Source organism: Aythya marila, assembly GCF_965140915.1.
Source record: "Aythya marila genome assembly, chromosome: 11".
Taxonomy (NCBI): domain Eukaryota; kingdom Metazoa; phylum Chordata; class Aves; order Anseriformes; family Anatidae; genus Aythya; species Aythya marila.
This window is the reverse complement of record NC_139052.1, coordinates 1892904-1911749: the sequence shown is the minus strand read 5'-3', so window position 1 is coordinate 1911749 and position 18846 is coordinate 1892904. Positions and strand designations below refer to the sequence as shown.

At 39.7% G+C, this 18846-nt stretch overlaps 1 protein-coding gene across 3 annotated transcripts; it reads left to right on the top strand.

The window, feature by feature from the left end:
• Positions 1-495: 495 nt before the first annotated feature.
• Positions 496-17231, top strand: SLC30A4 (solute carrier family 30 member 4). 3 transcript variants are annotated; one of them, XM_082769341.1, is made up of 7 exons: positions 502-1197; positions 6137-6283; positions 11721-11874; positions 12121-12334; positions 12638-12743; positions 13993-14127; positions 14790-17229. In XM_082769341.1, exons 1-7 carry the CDS (start codon positions 804-806, stop codon positions 14942-14944), a joined length of 1305 nt encoding a protein of 434 aa, XP_082625467.1. In that variant the 5' UTR covers positions 502-803; the 3' UTR covers positions 14945-17229. The 3 variants fall into 3 exon arrangements, with proteins under 3 accessions (XP_082625469.1, XP_082625468.1, XP_082625467.1); XM_082769342.1 differs by lacking the exon at positions 6137-6283 and having other exon boundaries at positions 499-1197; positions 14790-17231; XM_082769343.1 differs by lacking the exons at positions 11721-11874; positions 12638-12743; positions 13993-14127; positions 14790-17229 and having other exon boundaries at positions 496-1197; positions 12121-12280.
• Positions 17232-18846: the final 1615 nt, after the last annotated feature.

The following is an 18846-nucleotide window of genomic DNA, read 5'->3' as shown; positions in this document are numbered from 1 at the left end:
ATCACATGGCTGCTGGGCCTTTGAGGTTTGATTCATCTGACATCCTTGAAGGAATGTTAAGACAGGCACGCACGGCTTCCTAGAACACCGTGCCACCCTCACAGGAACCGCAGGAACTACTGGAAATGGTGCAAAGAACCGTGCCTTTTGTGGGGAACGGAAGAGAGAAAAAGCTGCACAATGCAAATTTGTGACTTCAAGATTTGAAGCCAGGGCACAGAAGGGGCACCCAGCCTACGTGAAAATCGCTGCTGATGTACCAACAGCCCACGCTGCGACTTCTCACACCGCAAGTCCTCCCTCACGCGGCGGGGCTCAGCGCCGCCGGGCACTGCGGGCCCGTCCCCTCGGCGGGGCGGCCTCGGCGGGGCTCGAACCTGCAGCCCTGGGCGTGAGCGAGCGGCGCAGGCGCGGCGGGGACTGGCAGCGCCCAGCCCGGCCCCTCAGCGGCCGCCCTGCCCCGCGCCTCCGGTGCGCGCCGGGACTGGGGCTGGGGCTGGGGCTGGCGCTGGGGCGGAGGCGCGGCTATGCCCGGAGCGCGGCGCCGGTCGCTGTGACCGCCTGACGGATCGGCCGCCCGCCCGCCTGCCGCGCATGGCGGCGGCGCTGCTCCCCCTGCGCCGGCGGGGAGGCGGCCCCGCGCCCGGCGCCGCCCGCCCGGCCGCTCCGTGAGCGGGGGAGAGCGGCGGGGAGCCGGGGGCGTCCCGGCCGGCCTCGGTGGGGCCCGGGGTGCGAGGCGGGGGCCATGTCCTGACGGGACGGCGCGGGGGGAGCTCCGCGGACGGTGCCCGGGCTCCGCCGCTATGGCGGGGGCCGGCCTGTGGACGAGCCTCAAGTCCGCGCTTTGGAGGAGCGGGGACCCGGCATTGTTCCTCAACGACTCCAGTGCCTTCGACTTCTCGGACGAGGCGGCCGACGACGACTTCCCCAGGTTTAACAAGCTGCGGGTGGTGGTGGCGGACGACCCGTCGGACGCGGCCCTCGAGCCGCCGGGGAACGGGGTGCACCTGGGCCTGCAGCCCGACGAGGACTCGCTGCCGGAGCGGGGCAGCGCGCTGTGGGGCGCCGGGGGCACGGCGCCGGGCCCCTGCGGCGGCTGCAGCGCCCGGAGGGAGCTCTGCAAGCAGAGGAAGGTGAAGAAGCAGCTGAGCCTCGCGGCTGTCCTCTACCTGCTCTTCATGACGGGGGAGCTCGTGGGTGAGTCGCTGGCCTGCGTCGCCTCTCTCCTTCTGGCCTGGCTCGGTGCTCTGGCATCGTTCTTAATTATTTACCCAGAGAAGCCATCTGTCTGCCGGTCGTGTGGAGAGATCAGTGCCCGTAGCAGTAAGGCCAGAGAGTGAGGATGGAAGTCCACCTGTACTTCTCGTGCAAGAAAAGCAAGGGGTATTGTCAACTTGAGTTCCCTGAATCTCATCGGTTCCCCAGACTGGCAGAAAGCAGGCTTTTTGTTGTCTGTCTAATGGCTTTTTATTTTTGCCCGCTTTGTAAGCTGCTATGGTGTAGCAAGGGAGAAACTGCATGGTGTTGTACAGATAGAAATAAAAGATGAATAATTTCATCCTCAGTATTTTCTAATTCTGCCACAAAATTTTGCTGTTTGCAACGGGAAGAAGAGGGAAATATAGTTCCTAAGGGTGACACTGACCTTGTACAAAACTCTAATATCTGGGGGGTGCTTATCCTTAGCCATCAGATATGGCAATGCATTCTAGTTTTTACATCCAAAAAGACAAATCCTGTGCAACAATGCAGTCCAGAAACCACTCTCCTGACAACTTCCTGAAGTCCTGCTGTGCTCTGAGCTAGCACATACTCCATCCTGACATAAACCACATGATCAAAGCAAATGAAAATAATAGGTATTTTAATACTTCCTATTACAACAGTTCAGAATACCAAGTAGTTTGATTGAGTTCAAGTATTTGTGGTTTCTATTCGTTAGTACTCAGAAGAAAGCTGTTTTTTTTAACCTGGAAATTTGTTCCTATATGAGCATTCAATTGTTGTCGGTTAGCAGAATGCATCTGGTGCTCAAGTTCAGCTTTTATTACTCCCTCATAAAGATGCACTACCATTTACTATTCAGGTTGAATAGAACCTGTACATGATACATCAGACTGTACAAAATATGACTGTATTTATAGCCGATAGTGACATGGGCTTGAGATAAAATCTAAAGTTGAAAGTCCCCTGGATGTGTAGATGAGCTCTTGAATGTTATGCCTTTGCCATTATCTAACAATTTTTACAAAGCGTAGTATTTATCACTGTTCACTTTTCAATTTCCTATTAGTGTCCCGTTACCATCTATCTTTTGGATATGTCCATGACATTCAGTGTAAGTGCTTGGTGCTCTTCAGCCTCCTGCAGAACGCTGAAACTCTCTCATCCACTTTCCTGATTTAAAGCAGTGGGGAGTGGTACATGGTGCCAGCACATGAATGCCTCTATCAGACACCGGACAGCCTGTTATGTTGAGCCAGGTCTATCTAGCAACAGACAATTAATGACAGTTTCTTTTAAATTGCTTGCAATTTAACATACAAGTCTGAGTCACAGAGAATCTACTGCCCATAATTCACCAGATAAAAAGAAGTCACAAAAACTTTCTTGAAGTAAGGAATAGATGCTTCAGATGTAGTAACACAGGACTTACTTACCTCTTTCTTCTTCCCTGCCTAACTTAGGTCAGTCTGGCTGAAGAGCTGATGATTGCTCATGTGAAGTAAGCTAGTACTCTTGGATCACTTTTTCTAGTGCAGTTCTGCATTGTATCTTTAAGACAGAAACTTCAACAATACGTGTAGGGAGCATACTGGATACTCAGAATCACTGAGTATAAATAATACAGCGTGTCACACATTCATAGGAGACAGAAATGGTCATTTGTTTCAGACAGACCAGATAACTGGCTGCATGTGCGCCACAGTTTTATTTGGAACCTTATTTCAGGAATGTGGGTTAATAAAAAATAGTGGCTTTGTCTCTCAACACCTCGCTCTGGTTAGTCTTTAATAATACTGCCACAATACATCAACTCATCATGGTTCAGCGCTTAGCTTCAGACTTGCAGAGATGTAGCTGAATGCCTGAGTTTGTCCTCTGGCTCTGTTTTCTCTCTGGCTGAGATTTTGGTTCAGTGTGAACTCAGGCAAATTTGATGAGGGATGTAGTGTTATGTCTCGGATGTAGGTGTCCTAAAGGTGACTTCATTGTACTTATATCAGGACTCTGATACACACCAAATTTAGTCTATCTGAAGGAAGCTTTGCTGAGTAGTATTCCTGAGCTGTTGGCAGCTTTATGCTGAAGTCACAGACATTCTGTGTTTGGGGGCTTCTGATCTGATTTGCTGCATTGTAGACATCTCCATAGCTAGTGCAGGGACAGCTCTGGGAACAATAGGTGTTGAGAGTAAAAATACTCTCCTTGCTGACGCATCATCCACTGTTTCTCCTGTGCAGCCAGGATTTCTGCAAGCTCAGGTCAGAGTGACTGATTTGTCTGTACAAAGCATTACTACTGTAGTATGAACTCATCATTCTCAGGTTCATGTATGCTGTTACCAGTCCTTTTTCAGGATTTGGGCACAGACACGGACAGTACATAGACCATTAAAATAGTCAAGTATCCAACTTCCAAAGAGAATAAATTGGACTTAGATATCTGCGTGCTTCTGTGGATCCTGACCTGAATGACTTGCCTTAAGGCAAGTACCAAAATAAGTGAAGATGGAGCCTTCAAGTCCTGGATCAGCACCACCCCTATTTAATGTATTTCAGTCCAGCCCCGCACTGTGTTCTGTCCCATTTGGTTTGAAATTGTGGAACTTTTTGAACAAATCTGTAGCTCAGATATTTGTAAAACTTTGTTCATGTCGGACTTTAACTGATTTCTGTGATCTTTGATAGATATGAGTTTCTGCAGAAAAGGCAGAACACCTTATCAGATGATTAATCATCAAACGTTCAGTAAAAATCTTCCTGCTACTGATGTCAAGATGCAGGAAATCTTGTTTGAGCAGCTGATTTGTGAAATCTTGATTGGCTTTTTTTTTTTTTTCAAGTATAGCCAAGATCGTTAATCCAGCCCACTTCAGTGTTTGTTGTTTTATTTGATGAACAGTCATTGTAAAAGTCAGATAAGATAATTTACACTCCCTGGGAACCAGTTTGAATGAAGAAATGGAAAACACTGCAACTCCTAGTTATCTTTCCTGACAGGATTTGATGCATTCAGTTATGTTCAGAGATTTCTGATTGATCATTCATGAGGAGGATTCCTGTCCTTCACAGGTCAGTGAAAACAGTGGTGGTGAGCCATCAGGCCTTCTGTTTGTAAAGGCTGGAGATGTCTCCCCCCACAGTTGCTGACTGTGTTTAAACAGCCCCTGGGTAGTACTTCACCAAGCAATGAACCAGGATGTTTGGAACACAGAGAACCTTCAATTTCAGAATTTCATTCATCTCAATGCTATTTTCTTAACCCACGTGCTATATTAAGACTACCTTCAGTATCTGAATTCCTTCCTTCTAATTTTATTTTTGAAGTCCTAAGAGACTAGCTGAAATGGAATTGACTCATCTTAGACTGAAGTACCTCTCAAAATTTAATACATGTGAATTAACATACATACTTTCAATGATCATACACGTAAACTCTTGAAGTGAATGGCCTTGGATAGAAATTGTTTTCTTCTGTGTTGACTATAAAACTGGCTGAGTTGCACATTTCTAAGTCATATTTTTTTTAAATTATGTGTGAAAACAAATTAACTCAGAATGGCAAGGCATTACCCATTTTAATAATAATAATAATAAAAAAAGCAACCCTGCTGAATTGCTGAGGTTTAAAAACCTCATTATCTTTGAGCCTTTGGAGAATTTCAGCCTCTAAAGAATTTGACTTAGGAACAACTAAAGACAGGTGTTGGGGGGAAAGGAACTGTTTGAACTGTGGTATTTTCAGTAATTACAGGCAGTACAAGCAACTATGTTATGTTTTCCTGCTTGTATGGTTGGGGGAAGAGTATAGCTTGATTTGCAGATGGGCACACTCATGGATGGACAGGGACACACAAATTTTATAACAGATCTTGAAAGCAATCAGCCTGTTGTGAATTTGCCTTTGCTATTTCTTCATGGTCAACCTCTTCACTAAGAGGCTTTTAATTATATACAAAGATACCTTTACTTGAAATGTTAATTGGAGCCTCAAGCCTGGCAAATAGTGTGCCAGCTGCACACTCTGCTTGGTAGAATCTATGGTTTGAATGAGTCTCAAGGTAAAATGAGAAACTAAATCATAGAAGAAATGACACTAAAGATGTAATCTTTTCTGAGAAAATGGGCTTATCCTCTTGCGTACGGAAGACACCACAGTCTGTCCTTGATTCCTCATTTGGATAAGGGATGCCTAAGAGAGGCACATTGTTTAAACCTCTGTCATCCATCTAACAGTAGCATTAGCAATTGAAATGGAACAAAGGTATTAACCTTTGCTCTGTGGGTATTTGTCTCAATGCAGCTCATAATTATGAGAAAAAATTATGGCAATAAATAAAGAAAAATGCTGTGCAAGTGAAAGTTACTATCAGCAATATATATTAGCAGAATTTATATGCCCCTTCCAGGACAGGGAATAATGAAGGTTAAAAGATAATGTAATGAAAATAAAAAGGGGGCAGTGTGAATTACTTTGTCATTGAGTCATTGTATGTCTGTCCCTGTTCCATAACATCAAAATATTCAACAGCTTTAATTTAATTAAAAAAAAAAAAAAAAAAAAGGATCAGTTGATTAAACATACACAATTATCTATAGAGAAAAGATACTGAACTATTTTGGACCTGATCTTGCAAACACTATGAAGCAAACAGTGTCAGTGAAAATAACAGGACTGAATCCTTTCTATGTTACCCTAATAGAAGGCACGCTTCACTGCATTTCTAACTATGATAGCTTTGAACTATAACATGGCATGTTGATTGTAGTGGCAAAAAATATCCCTGTTCAGTGATTTTAAGTACTCTCATGCACTTAATGCGGTGTTCTGAAAATAAGTAACTGGAGGTTGTGCTAAGAGGATCCAGAATCACAAAGATCGTATGTCTTGACTTTTCCAAATTTCTTTTCAGGTGGATATGTTGCTAACAGTCTAGCAATTATGACAGATGCACTTCACATGTTAACTGACCTTAGCGGTATTATTTTGACCCTGCTTGCTGTCTGGCTGTCTGCAAAGTCTCCAACAAAGAGGTTCACTTTCGGATTTCATCGCTTAGGTAGGTAGATACCAGCTTTTGCTATTAACAGAGTATTTTAAGCAACAACTAAAAAGAATATCTAATTGTAGAAGAAGAGATAACTAGAAGGACAACAGTAACAAACAAAAGTAACTTTGACACCCTGCCTGTAATGTCCTTTCACTGCTCTGGCTATTTTGGATCTGCTACATGGGTTGTATTGCCACAAGAGAATAAATCACTTGTGCAAAATTGTAATCAGTACTGTACCGTACTGAACTTGAGGTAGCAGTGAGCCTGAACTCTTGAGTTGTCCATGTTAGGTCACAGTCTGGTATCTACTGTGCCGTAAACCAACTTGATCCGCAGTGGGGAAACTGGCAAGGAGGCATAAAAACAATTAAAGGTGACCAGTTGTGGCTGAAAGTCTGGCCTGGCCTCTTCACAGGTTTAGACAAATGCTCCTTTTGATTACTACTGAACTTCATCATTAGGTCATTGCATCAGACCTTTTTATTGAATTTTAAACCTCAGCCAAATTCAAGTTATCAAACTTCAGAGTTTCACTCACTGGGAGTAGGATTAGTCTCTCAGTCTCTGTGGAACAATGATTAATTAGATTCAGAGTTAAATTCTGAATGGCTGTTTTATCTTCCATCATCATGAGGAAGGTTTTCAGACTATTGGGGAATTGGATACACTGAGACATTGTAAGTAAGACTTCCGACAAATGAACCATTGCCTAGAAAGTTTAAAAAGGGTTCAGAGGAGGAAAGCTATCCCCAGCAAAAACATGAGTGGGTATTCAGCTGTGTTTCACAGCTCACCCATAGTTACTGGGCTGCTGCATTAAGTCAGGTGCCTGTGCACCTTTGTGCTGTGGAATGGAGGTCTGTTGAGCAGGAGGGGTACGTTCACTGGTGTATCACTATTACTGTTTGTGTGACAGCTACATGGAGGAGCTTGGTGATGCAGGAGCTATGTGTGTCAGTCGGCTGTTTACAACAGTTTGTTGCCGGTGCGCTGCACTTACGAAGCCCCAGTGACTTCAGTAGAATTATGATACTGGAAAAAAAAACAACAAACTATGCAATATGAATATTGATACTTTAATCCAGAACTAAAAAGTTTTGTAGAGTATAGGACCAGATAGCTCTGCAAGATGTCTCAGAAATCACTATTCCTCTTGCACCCCACAAACCACACGAAGCAGAGATTAAAATGTACCCTTGTATCCAGTACAGTAAGTTATTCCACCTCTGCCTGTTTTAGGTGTTTGTAAAAAAGAAACAAGCAGAATTATGTACTAAACCTTGGAAGGACTTTTTCAGGATTCATTTTACTTGATGTTTGGAAGTGTAATGATGCTAAAGGGTGCTTTCTTGTGGTTGCTATCTGTATTGGTTATTAATAGTTTATAATGTACAGTTGCAGTTTTGGACTTGCAGATATTTTCCCAAAAGCTTCAATTTATGCTTCATGAAATAGATAATTTCTAGCATTACAGCTTGCTACATCTCCTCTATACTTTCTATAGCATATATTTTTTCAAGGAATTTCACAGTCTTGTATAGTCATAGTATTTAATTCTTATACTGACTGCCAGACAGCAGCAGAATCCAACAACTCCATCACTCCTAGTCATTTGTCATCAGTTAGTCACTAATGCGTGAATGCATAACTGTACACTAGCAAAGATCTTTGGGCTTTAGCAAGAAAGCATTAACAATGCCAGCATTTCCCATTACAAACTTTTCTTTCAAGAAGTTTTAATTTTGTGATAGGAGTCCCCCCTAATACTGAAACCTGACCTTGCAGGTATGCTTCTGGCACTTGGCTCATACTCTCCACAAGGATGTTTGCTAGCATTTAGACGTACCTTAACCTCATTAAAAAAAAATAAAAGTCAGTAGTTTATACATCTTTACAATTCTTCTAAAACAAAAATATAAATAGAACGAACACAACACCTTAAAACAGGAACTATTCTTAAGAAAAAAATAAACTTTTGTTTAACCATCAAATATTACCCAATTATATAATTTTTCACTTATTAATTCAGGGGTTCCATAGCATTCTGCAGAGAGGAATCCCTCAGGATTACTGCCACCTCACTTTTTGCATTATTTTTGCCCCATTTTACTGCCAAGAAAAATAATGATCAGACTGATCAATCCAGTACGTGACTTGTGGGCCGGATCTGGCCCATACAATCAGTCTGTATCACCCATCATCTTCTCCCTGGACAAGAGAGCGACCAGCAGCAATTCCTCCTTTCTGTCTGCTGCCCAGTGAGGCCAAGCTATCAAACATGGCAATAGGTCACCCAGATAGATTGTAGAGTCTGGTGGAAATACTCAAAACCTGGCTGGACACAGCCCTGAGCAACCTGCTGTAGTTGATCCTGCTTTGAGCAGGGGATTGGACCAGACTAACTCCAGAGGCACCTTTCTACTCAACCATTCCGTGAGATTACATGTTAGCAGCAGCATAGCAATCAGTAGGGGAGAACTAGAGCCTGTGGGGGTGGGAACAGAGTTCCTGTGGTTGCAATGAAAAAAGGGAAAGTTGGTAAAGATCTTGCAAGAAATTCTCAAAACCTTGATCCAGGCTCTGTGAGTACTGAAGATGGGATTGTTGAAAATGACCCTATACTTTTTTTTTAAGTCATATTTGTAAAGTTTATTTGCCGATTTCAGGCACCCTTTCTGAATGTTGTGGCCTTAGGACCCGGTTTCACACTTCAGTGAATGCTGTCTATGGAACAAAGCTACTTCTGGGCTATATTCTTGTTATAATGCATTTTTCCAAATATCCTGTGCTGTAAGAAGTTTGTCAGCAAAATAATATGAGCTCAACAATAGCCTGAATTTCATGAGATGGTAAAACATGGCAATGTGAAAAATAGGGTGGAGATTGAGCATCTGTAACAGGAAAAAAAAAAAAAAAAAAAAAGTAGAACAGTTGTTTGAAGCTAGGAGTATGTACAAGAATTTTCATGGCCAATCTGCTTTGCATTAAATTTTAAGATAATCTATACATAAACTAAGCACAAAAACATGACAATCAAGTGCTTCTAAGTGTTCATTATCAGTTTTGTTTGCAGAACCATGAATTTTCATACTTGTACACATAAGTGTAGCACTGTAAAGAAAACATTTGTTGATTGTCTAGTCAAATTCCAGAAGGAAGCACTGTTTTTCATCTGTTTTAATTCTCTTTGAATGTGTAATATGTATGCTCCATCTTTATTGTATTCCCTTTTCAGTGGTGAAAGGGAAGCTGACAGATTCAGGAATGAGTTAGAGAAGTGAATACAAAATAATGAAGCTTGCAGTCTTATCTGAAAAGGGTTATATATGCTTGAAGCCAAAAATAATTCTGTTTCACCAAGTGGAGCTACCTCCTTCTCAGCAAGACAGCGAGCAGATTTAAACACAGATATGAAACTTGGCATCTTTCCACTGCTGCAGAGACGACGTCAGTAATGACAGATCAGTCAGGCTACTGACACAGTGCATACTTCATTTCACAAGTGAAAGATCTCAGCACAAATCTATAGTGTCAAGATGACAATGTGAAAAAGACTGCAAGGAAAACACTGGTTTCTGTTGCAGAAAACACGGTTTTCTATTATAAAACAACAGTTTCACAAACAGGAATTAGAAAAAAAAAAAACATTGTGGAAAACCAAAGTGTGTGTGTGTGTTGGGGGGGGGAGGCTGTTACCCTGAGTAATCTGTGGACATTATAAAGAAAGCTACCACTTGCAGGGGTTATTTCTAGGACTTCATTATTGCTCTGAAGTCAGAAGTTGTGACAGTTGCCATTCAGAGCCTTGTTACCACCTGGTAATGTTGGCACTAATCCAGACATCCACACACTAGGACTGAGTACATTGGCATGAGTTTCTTCTCCCATAACAAATTCAGTGTATTGGTCAAGTGATTTTGGTGGTATGAGAAGCTTTTATACCTGCATGTTCTTTACTGTTATATTCAATAAATAAAGGCAATTATTTATTAGAAATGACACCTCCAGTAGCCAAAGCTGCATTGCACACTGGCAGATTTAAAGCAGAGGGAGAAGGGAGGCAATTCTGAGATCAATCTTCCTACAGCTGTCACATAGCCAGGAGCTGAATTTTGCCCTTCCTCAGGAATAAATCAGGGCAAGAGGAAAGAACAACAGTTATAATTCAATGCAAATAACTTCCAACCCTGATCTTTGAACTCACAGAGGAAAACTAAGATCCCAGTGATCCATCTGACATGTGACAATAGTAAGCCTTATGCATAGTGATTAAAAATTACTCAGGCATGGCTGCAGATTTACTTGCAATACAATGGAGCTAACTTTAAGATTTTCCTAGTACTTTTTATAGCCCTGCATTAACTTGCTTATAACTGAGACAGTCTTATCTGGGAAAGCCAGAAAGCCACAAAAGGTCAATCATTTTTGGTATATGAAGCTAGAGTGAAAAAGTGCACATTTATGTGAAATCTAGTGACCCCTATGTTATTTAAAATAGGGTCCTAAAACCACAGGATGGACTCATCATCCTCAGGTTTTATGTATACTGTCACCAGCCCTGTTTCATTACCTGGGCACCGAGGCAGACAGCATTAAGGTCCAAACCCATAAAATATTCAGGCCACTTTCCATCAGAGCAGCGGGAGCCTTGTGGGGAGCTATAACTACTTATCACAGAGGCAAATGGCAGCAGACATTCTGGGACGAAATTTTTTTAATTTACTTTCTTCATACTGATGTCATGTGCCCTTTTGAAAGTCTGGATGATCAGATAGAATTCCTATATTACAGCATTGGTCATAACACTCCTACCTTTGTGAAATATGAGGCTTTAGTAATCATTCAGTAGTATTAAAACATCACATGTCAATACTGAGACTTACATTAAGCAATGCTTCATGGCCGAAATGTACACATGTACACGTACATGTCAACAAGCTCAGGACTGATGTCTGACAAGTTTGTATGGTTCAGTTCCTTACTCTTATAACTTTTTCCCCTTCTAAATACAAAAGGATATATACAAAGTCACCTCTAAATCTAGTTTAACACTGTAGACATTTGAAGTCAACCCTTCTCTGTAGGAGATCTCAAACACCACCAGCCCACCTAATTTTCCTCTCCTTCAGGCAGGGCCTTTGTCTGTGACTTCTCGGACAAAAGTTCTAGGTGGTCTGATCAAGTCACCATCATTGCCTGTTTTTAGCATAACTGGAGAAAACATGACTTGTCGAACACACTGACAAGGCTGTGTGAAGGTGTTGACTGAAACAAGCTACACCATTTATTAAGTGTATTTGTGAATTATATTTACAACGTGCTAGTTGTGCATTAGTGCCATAATACACACAAAAAAATAAAATAATTAAGGCTGTGTCCATGTTATAATTCGGAAGTAGATCCAAGACTCATTTTTATAATGTTGTTTCCTTTCTGTTTGCAGAAGTATTGTCAGCCATCATTAGTGTATTGCTGGTCTATATCCTTATGGCATTCCTTTTGTATGAAGCTGTTCAAAGAACTATCCATATGGACTATGAAATAAATGGCGATATCATGCTGATTACAGCAGCCGTTGGTGTTGCAGTTAACTTAATGTAAGACCTCCCTTTCTCTCCATTAATGCTCATAAATGCATTTCTGAATAAACTGTTAATTCATTCATGGCCTGTAATTTTCTCATGGGACATCATTTTGCTGGACCTCTTCATTCTCATAAAATAAGACTGGAAATGATATTGAGTTTTACTTTCTCCATTCTTTATAATTTCTTTCCTTTAAAACAAAAACTCACCAAGCCCTAAAGCCTGTTTCTCGGAATGTTTTTCTTCTTTCCCTTTCAGAATGGGTTTTTTGCTGAATCAGTCCGGACATCTTCATTCTCACTCCCATTCCCACCCTCACTCCCACATACCTCAGTCAAACTCTCCCAGCACAGCCCACAGTAGCAGCCACGGACACAGCAGCCTTGCAGTGAGAGCAGCATTTGTACATGCCCTTGGGGACTTGGTACAAAGTATTGGTGTGCTGGTAGCTGCATACATCATACGTTTCAAGGTAAGTAATGGCTAATCTTTGAGGTAGGGTGGGATATATATATATTTTTTAATTTCACTTGAAGTGATTAAATTAAAAAGAGACTTACTTTTCTAAGTTAAGAAAATAATATACTTTGTGATGTCCTATTAGAAGCTTCATATAGTTATGTAAAACAGGCAAGGACCATTTTATATTTTGTAATTATCAAAAAAGAAATCTTCATATAAGTCAGAGTTCTAAGTAACTGCATTTTATGAGTCACGTTTTTAAAAATGAGCGTGTTTTCATACATCCTTTAACACTTTGTAACTTCCCTTCCAGCCAGAATACAAGATTGCTGATCCTATATGTACATACGTATTTTCCATACTGGTGGTTTTGACAACAGTCCGAATTCTGTGTGACACAGGAGTTATCATTCTGGAAGGTAAGATCCACACAGTTTGCTTTGCTTTACATGTCAAATACTGGTAAACTCTGGTACAGAGGGGAAAATGCCAGCAACATTTTTTGCATTATTATAACTGACATGCCCACTACAACTACATTATCTAGTACTTCCATGTTATGAAAGTGAGAACATAGGGATGAAGAAAAAAAAATACTGTTGACTTTTACTACAAGGTAAAATCAAGGACCTCAGCATATTCAATATCAAGTGCTTTTTTTGACATTTAGGAAAAAGCAAAAAAAAACCTTTACCTTGAAGGAAAAAATAGTGAAACCTGAATTAAGAAACCTGAATCAGCTCCAAGGCAACAGCTGAGATTTTGCTGGGCAAAATAGATAAGGCAAACTAATGGTGTATCAAATTCCAGATCTTTGAGTTGTAGCTCTTTGCAAAGGTATCCAGCTGCCATAAAAATGTCAGAATTAATGGTGCTATCAGAAGTGATAGCACCATTGTTTTAATGTATGCTAGAGAATTTTTCCAACTGGTCCTTTTTCAAGGATCTCCAGCAAACAGACTTCCAAGGAATCCACATAAAATCTTTTTAAGGCAGCCTTTCAAAATTAATGTTTCAATTGTAAATGAATATTTTAAAATAAACTTTTCATTTAGAAACAAAACATCTAGCTTGTTGAAGCATTCAAAAAATACCCCAAAACAACAAAACCCTACTCTGATATACATGCAGTTTGAAGCCTATTCAAATACTTATTTCTATGAAATTGTTCAACAACTTAACTCGCAGTTCTAAATCAGTTACTTCTCTGAATCAGAAATTGGAAACCTACCCTCATGCATATTTTTGTCAAGTTTTAGTAACACAACAAAGAGCTTTTTAGGATTAAAAAATTCTGGATAATGATACAAGTTTTCCTTTGAAGAGTTTGAGCTTAGCAGTTACTAGGAGCTGTAGTAAAAAGTTGTATCTCCACAAGTACATTGCTCTAAAGGATGTGATGTTGGCTACTGTTAGAGACTGGATTCTGGAATGGACAAATTGCATTTGAGACAACAGCATAATTTCTGTACTACTTAAGTATACAGAATGACTTAATATGGCAATTTGCATATTCTTCTCTTTTGGTAACTTAAAGATACTAAACATTTTAAACAACACAAATTATAAACTCTTTCAATGTTTTGAGATCTGCCATGATAGCTTATTTGAAAAGCCACAGAGTTTGCAGAAGACTGAATTAATTTTGTCTTGTATTTGGTATCACAGGAGTTCCCAGGCATTTAAATGTGGATCGCATTAAGGAAGACTTGCTGAAAATTGAAGATGTTTATTCTATAGAAGATTTAAACGTTTGGTCTCTCACTGCAGGAAAAACAAATGCCATAGTCCACTTGCAATTAGGTAAGATGCTATACAGCATAATTTCAGATTAAGTCCAACTTGGGTGGGGGAAACAAAAACCAACCACTTTTTCCTCTACTCTTCTTTATATTCTCATTTAAGTAGATCTATAAAATACCATTCTGGTGGAAAAAAATCAACTAACTATGCTTTCGTACAGTGAGGTATAGAAACCGTTAGCCAAGAAGGACAAATATAAATGAAAATCATGCAAAGAAAATATATTTATACTGAAACATCCAGTATGGAATGATACGTACTTTGGTGTGGGAAGAATTTCTCTTCAGAAATTCCCATATTTTGTCTAGGGAAAGGCCAGGTGAAGTTCTAAACCAGCACGTGGAACAATCTGACATATGGAAGATTGTATGCTTTGTCAAAAAATGCTGATTTAGGGATCTAATATATTGCCATGCCTATCAATTCTTAGGATAGAAGTTCTACCCCCTCATCCTCCCATCTAAATTATTTATTTTTATCAAGATATAGTTATGGTTGCAGGATAAGGCCTAAAGGTGTAAAATAATACATAGTGCGTGTGTGTGTATATATGAGTGAGCAATTACTTGAGTTGGTAGCTGAGTGTAGTAAGTATGAAAACAGCTAGATTGTCCAGTGTTCTTAACAACTGAATTCTATTAAATATTTTCTTGATTTTGCAGTTCCTGGTAGTTCATCTAAATGGGAGGAAGTTCAGTTCAAGGCCAGACAACTGCTGCTGAACACCTTTGGAATGTACAAATGCTCTGTCCAGCTTCAGAGTTACAAACAAGAAACAAGCAAAACCTGTGCAAGTTGTCAGAGTTCCAGTGCCTAATTTCATATGTTTTGGGAACTGCTGCCTTATTCTTTATCTTGTAGTCAAAGACAGACTGAGAGCAATAAATGCAAAATGAAAATGATCAAGTAACATTAATTAATATGTGGATTTGTACCATATAACACGCAGCAGGGAGAGCTAGTGCTGCAAAAAGCGCAGTGGTTGCCCTACAGAACATGTATTTAATTCTTTCCCTTGTACTGGTTTATTCAAGTTGTTATGATTTTGAGACAAAATTGTTTTCAGGTTGTTTACAAACTGAAGTGTGGCTCTGCAGATACCTCACAAATTACAGTTCGAGATTGTCCTTTACTGACTGTGCACCATAAAGTAACTGCACTCTAAACAGAGCATCAAGCATTCAGTATTTCAATTAAAATCATGCCAGGGTTCCATACACCATGAACCTCAAACTCATACAGTATTTTTATAATAGTCATTTTCATACAGTCTCTTAAATCATGATGCATGCAGTGCTAGCTGACTTCTTTTATAAGTGGTCTTTTTGGAGACATGGCAAAATACAGAATTTACTGTAACCAGACCAGAAACTTAGCTTTAATCTGGGCATTCAGGGATCCAGACAGGAAGATCCTTGCCCAGACTTCTGCTGGGCAACTACATACCCAACACTGGACCCAAAGTGTTCTAAATGATCGGTTATCTTTAATGTACTTTAGAATAGGGTTTATACTTTAGAAACAGGTTATTTATTTTACAGAGTTTTGACTTGTAAGATTAAATTTATTATTAATAATTTTGATCATCTAAACCAACATTTGATTCACATTAAAAGGCCAGTTATTAGCATGTATTCCAATTAATACATATGCTGTAATTCAAACATTATACATGATTTTTTTTTGTTAAAACAGAAAATCAAATGCTAGAAACGATAACTGACATGAAGTTACTCTCAAATTCATTCTACAGACATGTAAGTTCCTTAGATCTACTAAAAGGAAAGCAGGGAGCAGCAGTTTTAGATGTACTATTCCCTCAGTCTCAGATCTCCGACTTTTTCATCTTTGCTTTGAGGTGGTATCCTCACAGGAGAGCCACTGCAATAGCAGTCCCCCCCTAATTAGCTTTATGAATAAAACAAAACCTAAGCAAGCTCAGTAATCTAACGTACATTGGGCAACGCTAATGTAGCCTTTCTATGTCTGTAGATTGCTTCCTCTTATTGGTTGAGAGACAGAGCAATTGGAAAAGACTGTTTTTTCATCCTGATGCTTCAAAGTCCACAAAGCTGAATTGTTTTGGCTCATGGTGTTGATCCTTGTACTTTCAACCTACAAAGGATAATAAAACAACCCTTTTACCTGTCCCTAAGCTATCATACATCCAGATTTACACCTGTTTCTGAAGTTAGTTAGATTGAAGAAGCCAAGGGCAACAGGAATATGACCTGTTGAGTTCAATAAACAGAACTTCAAGTATTTTTTGTTTATTCTGCACTTTGATCTTTATGCAAAACTTCCACTGACATCAGGAGTAGTTCCATATGTGGATCAGAAAGGAAAATTTTGGCCCAATAATGGATATTGTGATACTCAGCTGTGAATGCTTAAGCTATTGTCTGTCTTGAAACTTGCTGGAGTCTCACATATTCATCAGGGTGATCTTTATCTGCGATTGGTATTAATAACCTTGGCTTATTTTCTCTTTTTTTTTTTTTTTTGAGGTAGATATCACACGATGAATTTGCAAAGGTGAAAACTGACAACACAGTATTATTTTGGACAAAGTACTCATAACACTGGATTATGTTTGTATCTGTTCTGGCAAGAAATGGGAACATGAGTACAACATACAAGTAGATATATCAGAGGCAAAGGAGCACCATACATGGAAAGTTAATGCTTCAATACAAACACCATCATTAATTAAGCCATATCACAGTTCATGAAAAGCATGCATCCCATCCTTACAAACTTCCTAACAACAAAAAAAGAAACCACAACAGGTATTTTGCACATACTAATACTCAAATAGGTTTTAATTAACTTGGGGTTTACAGTTGATGTAATTAGAAGTTGAAGTACAGTAGACATGTATTGTATTTGGAGTTTTTTATTGTAATGATTTACTACATGTTCGTTTAATTAAGAAAAAGCAAAAGTGTTGTTTTATTGTGGGTTTTATTAAATCAATAATTAAAATTCACATTGTTGTCTTATAAATTTTATTTGTATTGCTATTTCTTGTCTTTGATTCTTACAGCAGTTGTTTTTTGAAGCTTAACTCAGGTGACACTGTTTAAAATAAATTATGGCTCCCTCTTTAGTCAGGACAACTTAAGTCTTGTTATTTCCTATGCAATAATTGCAGGCTGGAAAATATAAACAAAGTATGGTGAAGAAACAGCCATAAAGCAACTGGCAAGGCATTCTTGAAGCCCTTCAGTCACCCCAGAGGTGCCCTTGTTATCAAGGCCTATGGACTAACTGGAAGGAGTTCACAGAAAAAAACAGAATACAATCTAGAATAAAAGAATCCATGCATCTGTATCAGGAAGACTCTGAAGTAGAGACTCCCTATTTTAAGGTCTTAAGGTCTCACATAGCAATTGGTATCTGTATGGCTTACCTCTAACCCTTTTCTTAGTCTTTATAGATCAGGACAAAAGTTGTCTGGCAGTGCTGCATTTCATGTAAGATCTCAGTACTCTTCTGAATCCGTTATTAATCCGTAACAAAAGGAATACACAATTTATAACACTCCTAGTGATGTGTACTCTACACTCCTGTGTACACTTCTGTGTAGAGTACAACAGAACTCTAAAAATAAACAAATTGAAATAGCACACTTACAATTAATAGAGAATTCTTGAGAAAGTTTATTTGCAAATAAACTACAGGGAATATATAATCTAACATGCATTAACAGTGCTCTGGTAAGTGTAAAGTGGCTATTAAAGAATGCAAGTTATAGATATTGTAAGATCATTTTTCAGTCATCACCTTAGAGGAAAATGACATTGGTATAAACAAGAATCGTAGTGCCTTTCCAAGCAGCTCTGCAGCACATCCAGATTATTTCACCTGGTTATCACAAGATGATTTACATGTCCTCATACCTCTCTATTCATCATTGTAAACCCTTCTGCTTGAAATGAGAATGCCTTTACTTTTTGGGTTGTCCCTACCCAATAGGCACCTAAAATTTGAAGCTTCCACAGCTAGTATTCCTGCTTCCAGAGATGTGCCAAAATGCTATTGCTGATCGAATGGCTAAAATTCTATGAAAATTCTGTCACCTCTAACAGTCTACATTGGGAAGAAGTTTCTCTCATCTTAATCTGTGATTTTACTCATCTTCTCCTGAAATATAGATACAACTTTGATGACTACCCATATTTTTTTTTTTTTTTTTTTTTTTTTTTACAAGGAGTGGACTGCAAACCCTTGCATTCTGCTCATATTCTTAAGTGTTCTTATGCTAAGACAGAACTTAACATAAACCAATTTTATTTCTGAATTAGTGTTTTCCTTGCTTAATGAAGATTTTTACTTTCTAAATTGTGTTGACACTCCTTTCAATACTAGCAGCACTTTTTTCTATACCAGTAGGATTACCATGTAAAATGTTATACCTGAACTTGGTCTTCAACATCCAAACTGGCACTGCCAAAAGTCTTTTTCTTGATTTTCTTTGTACATTAAGAAAAAAAACATGTATCTTCCCCCTTCCCTAGACCCCTTAATCCACTTCCCAGCTTCTCCTCACCCTTGTTCTTGGTTAAGAAATTACACTGGGCACTAACTGCCACTCTGTGCTCTGGGGATGGCAAATCCCCTTTGCTTTTACTCTTCTCATTTAATTCTCCACAGCCGAATGCTCTAGGAAGGACAATACCTGCCCTTCCGTTCTGTGAGATACCTGACAACTTTGGA

Excerpts from the sequence above, each read along its gene's own strand:
- SLC30A4 (XM_082769341.1), top strand. The coding sequence starts at position 804 with ATGGCGGGGGCCGGCCTGTGGACGAGCCTCAAGTCCGCGCTTTGGAGG. Across the intron at positions 12,744-13,992 it reads AGGAGTTATCATTCTGGAAG|GAGTTCCCAGGCATTTAAAT; the intron begins GTAAGATCCACA and ends TTGGTATCACAG. Across the intron at positions 14,128-14,789 it reads CATAGTCCACTTGCAATTAG|TTCCTGGTAGTTCATCTAAA; the intron begins GTAAGATGCTAT and ends TTGATTTTGCAG.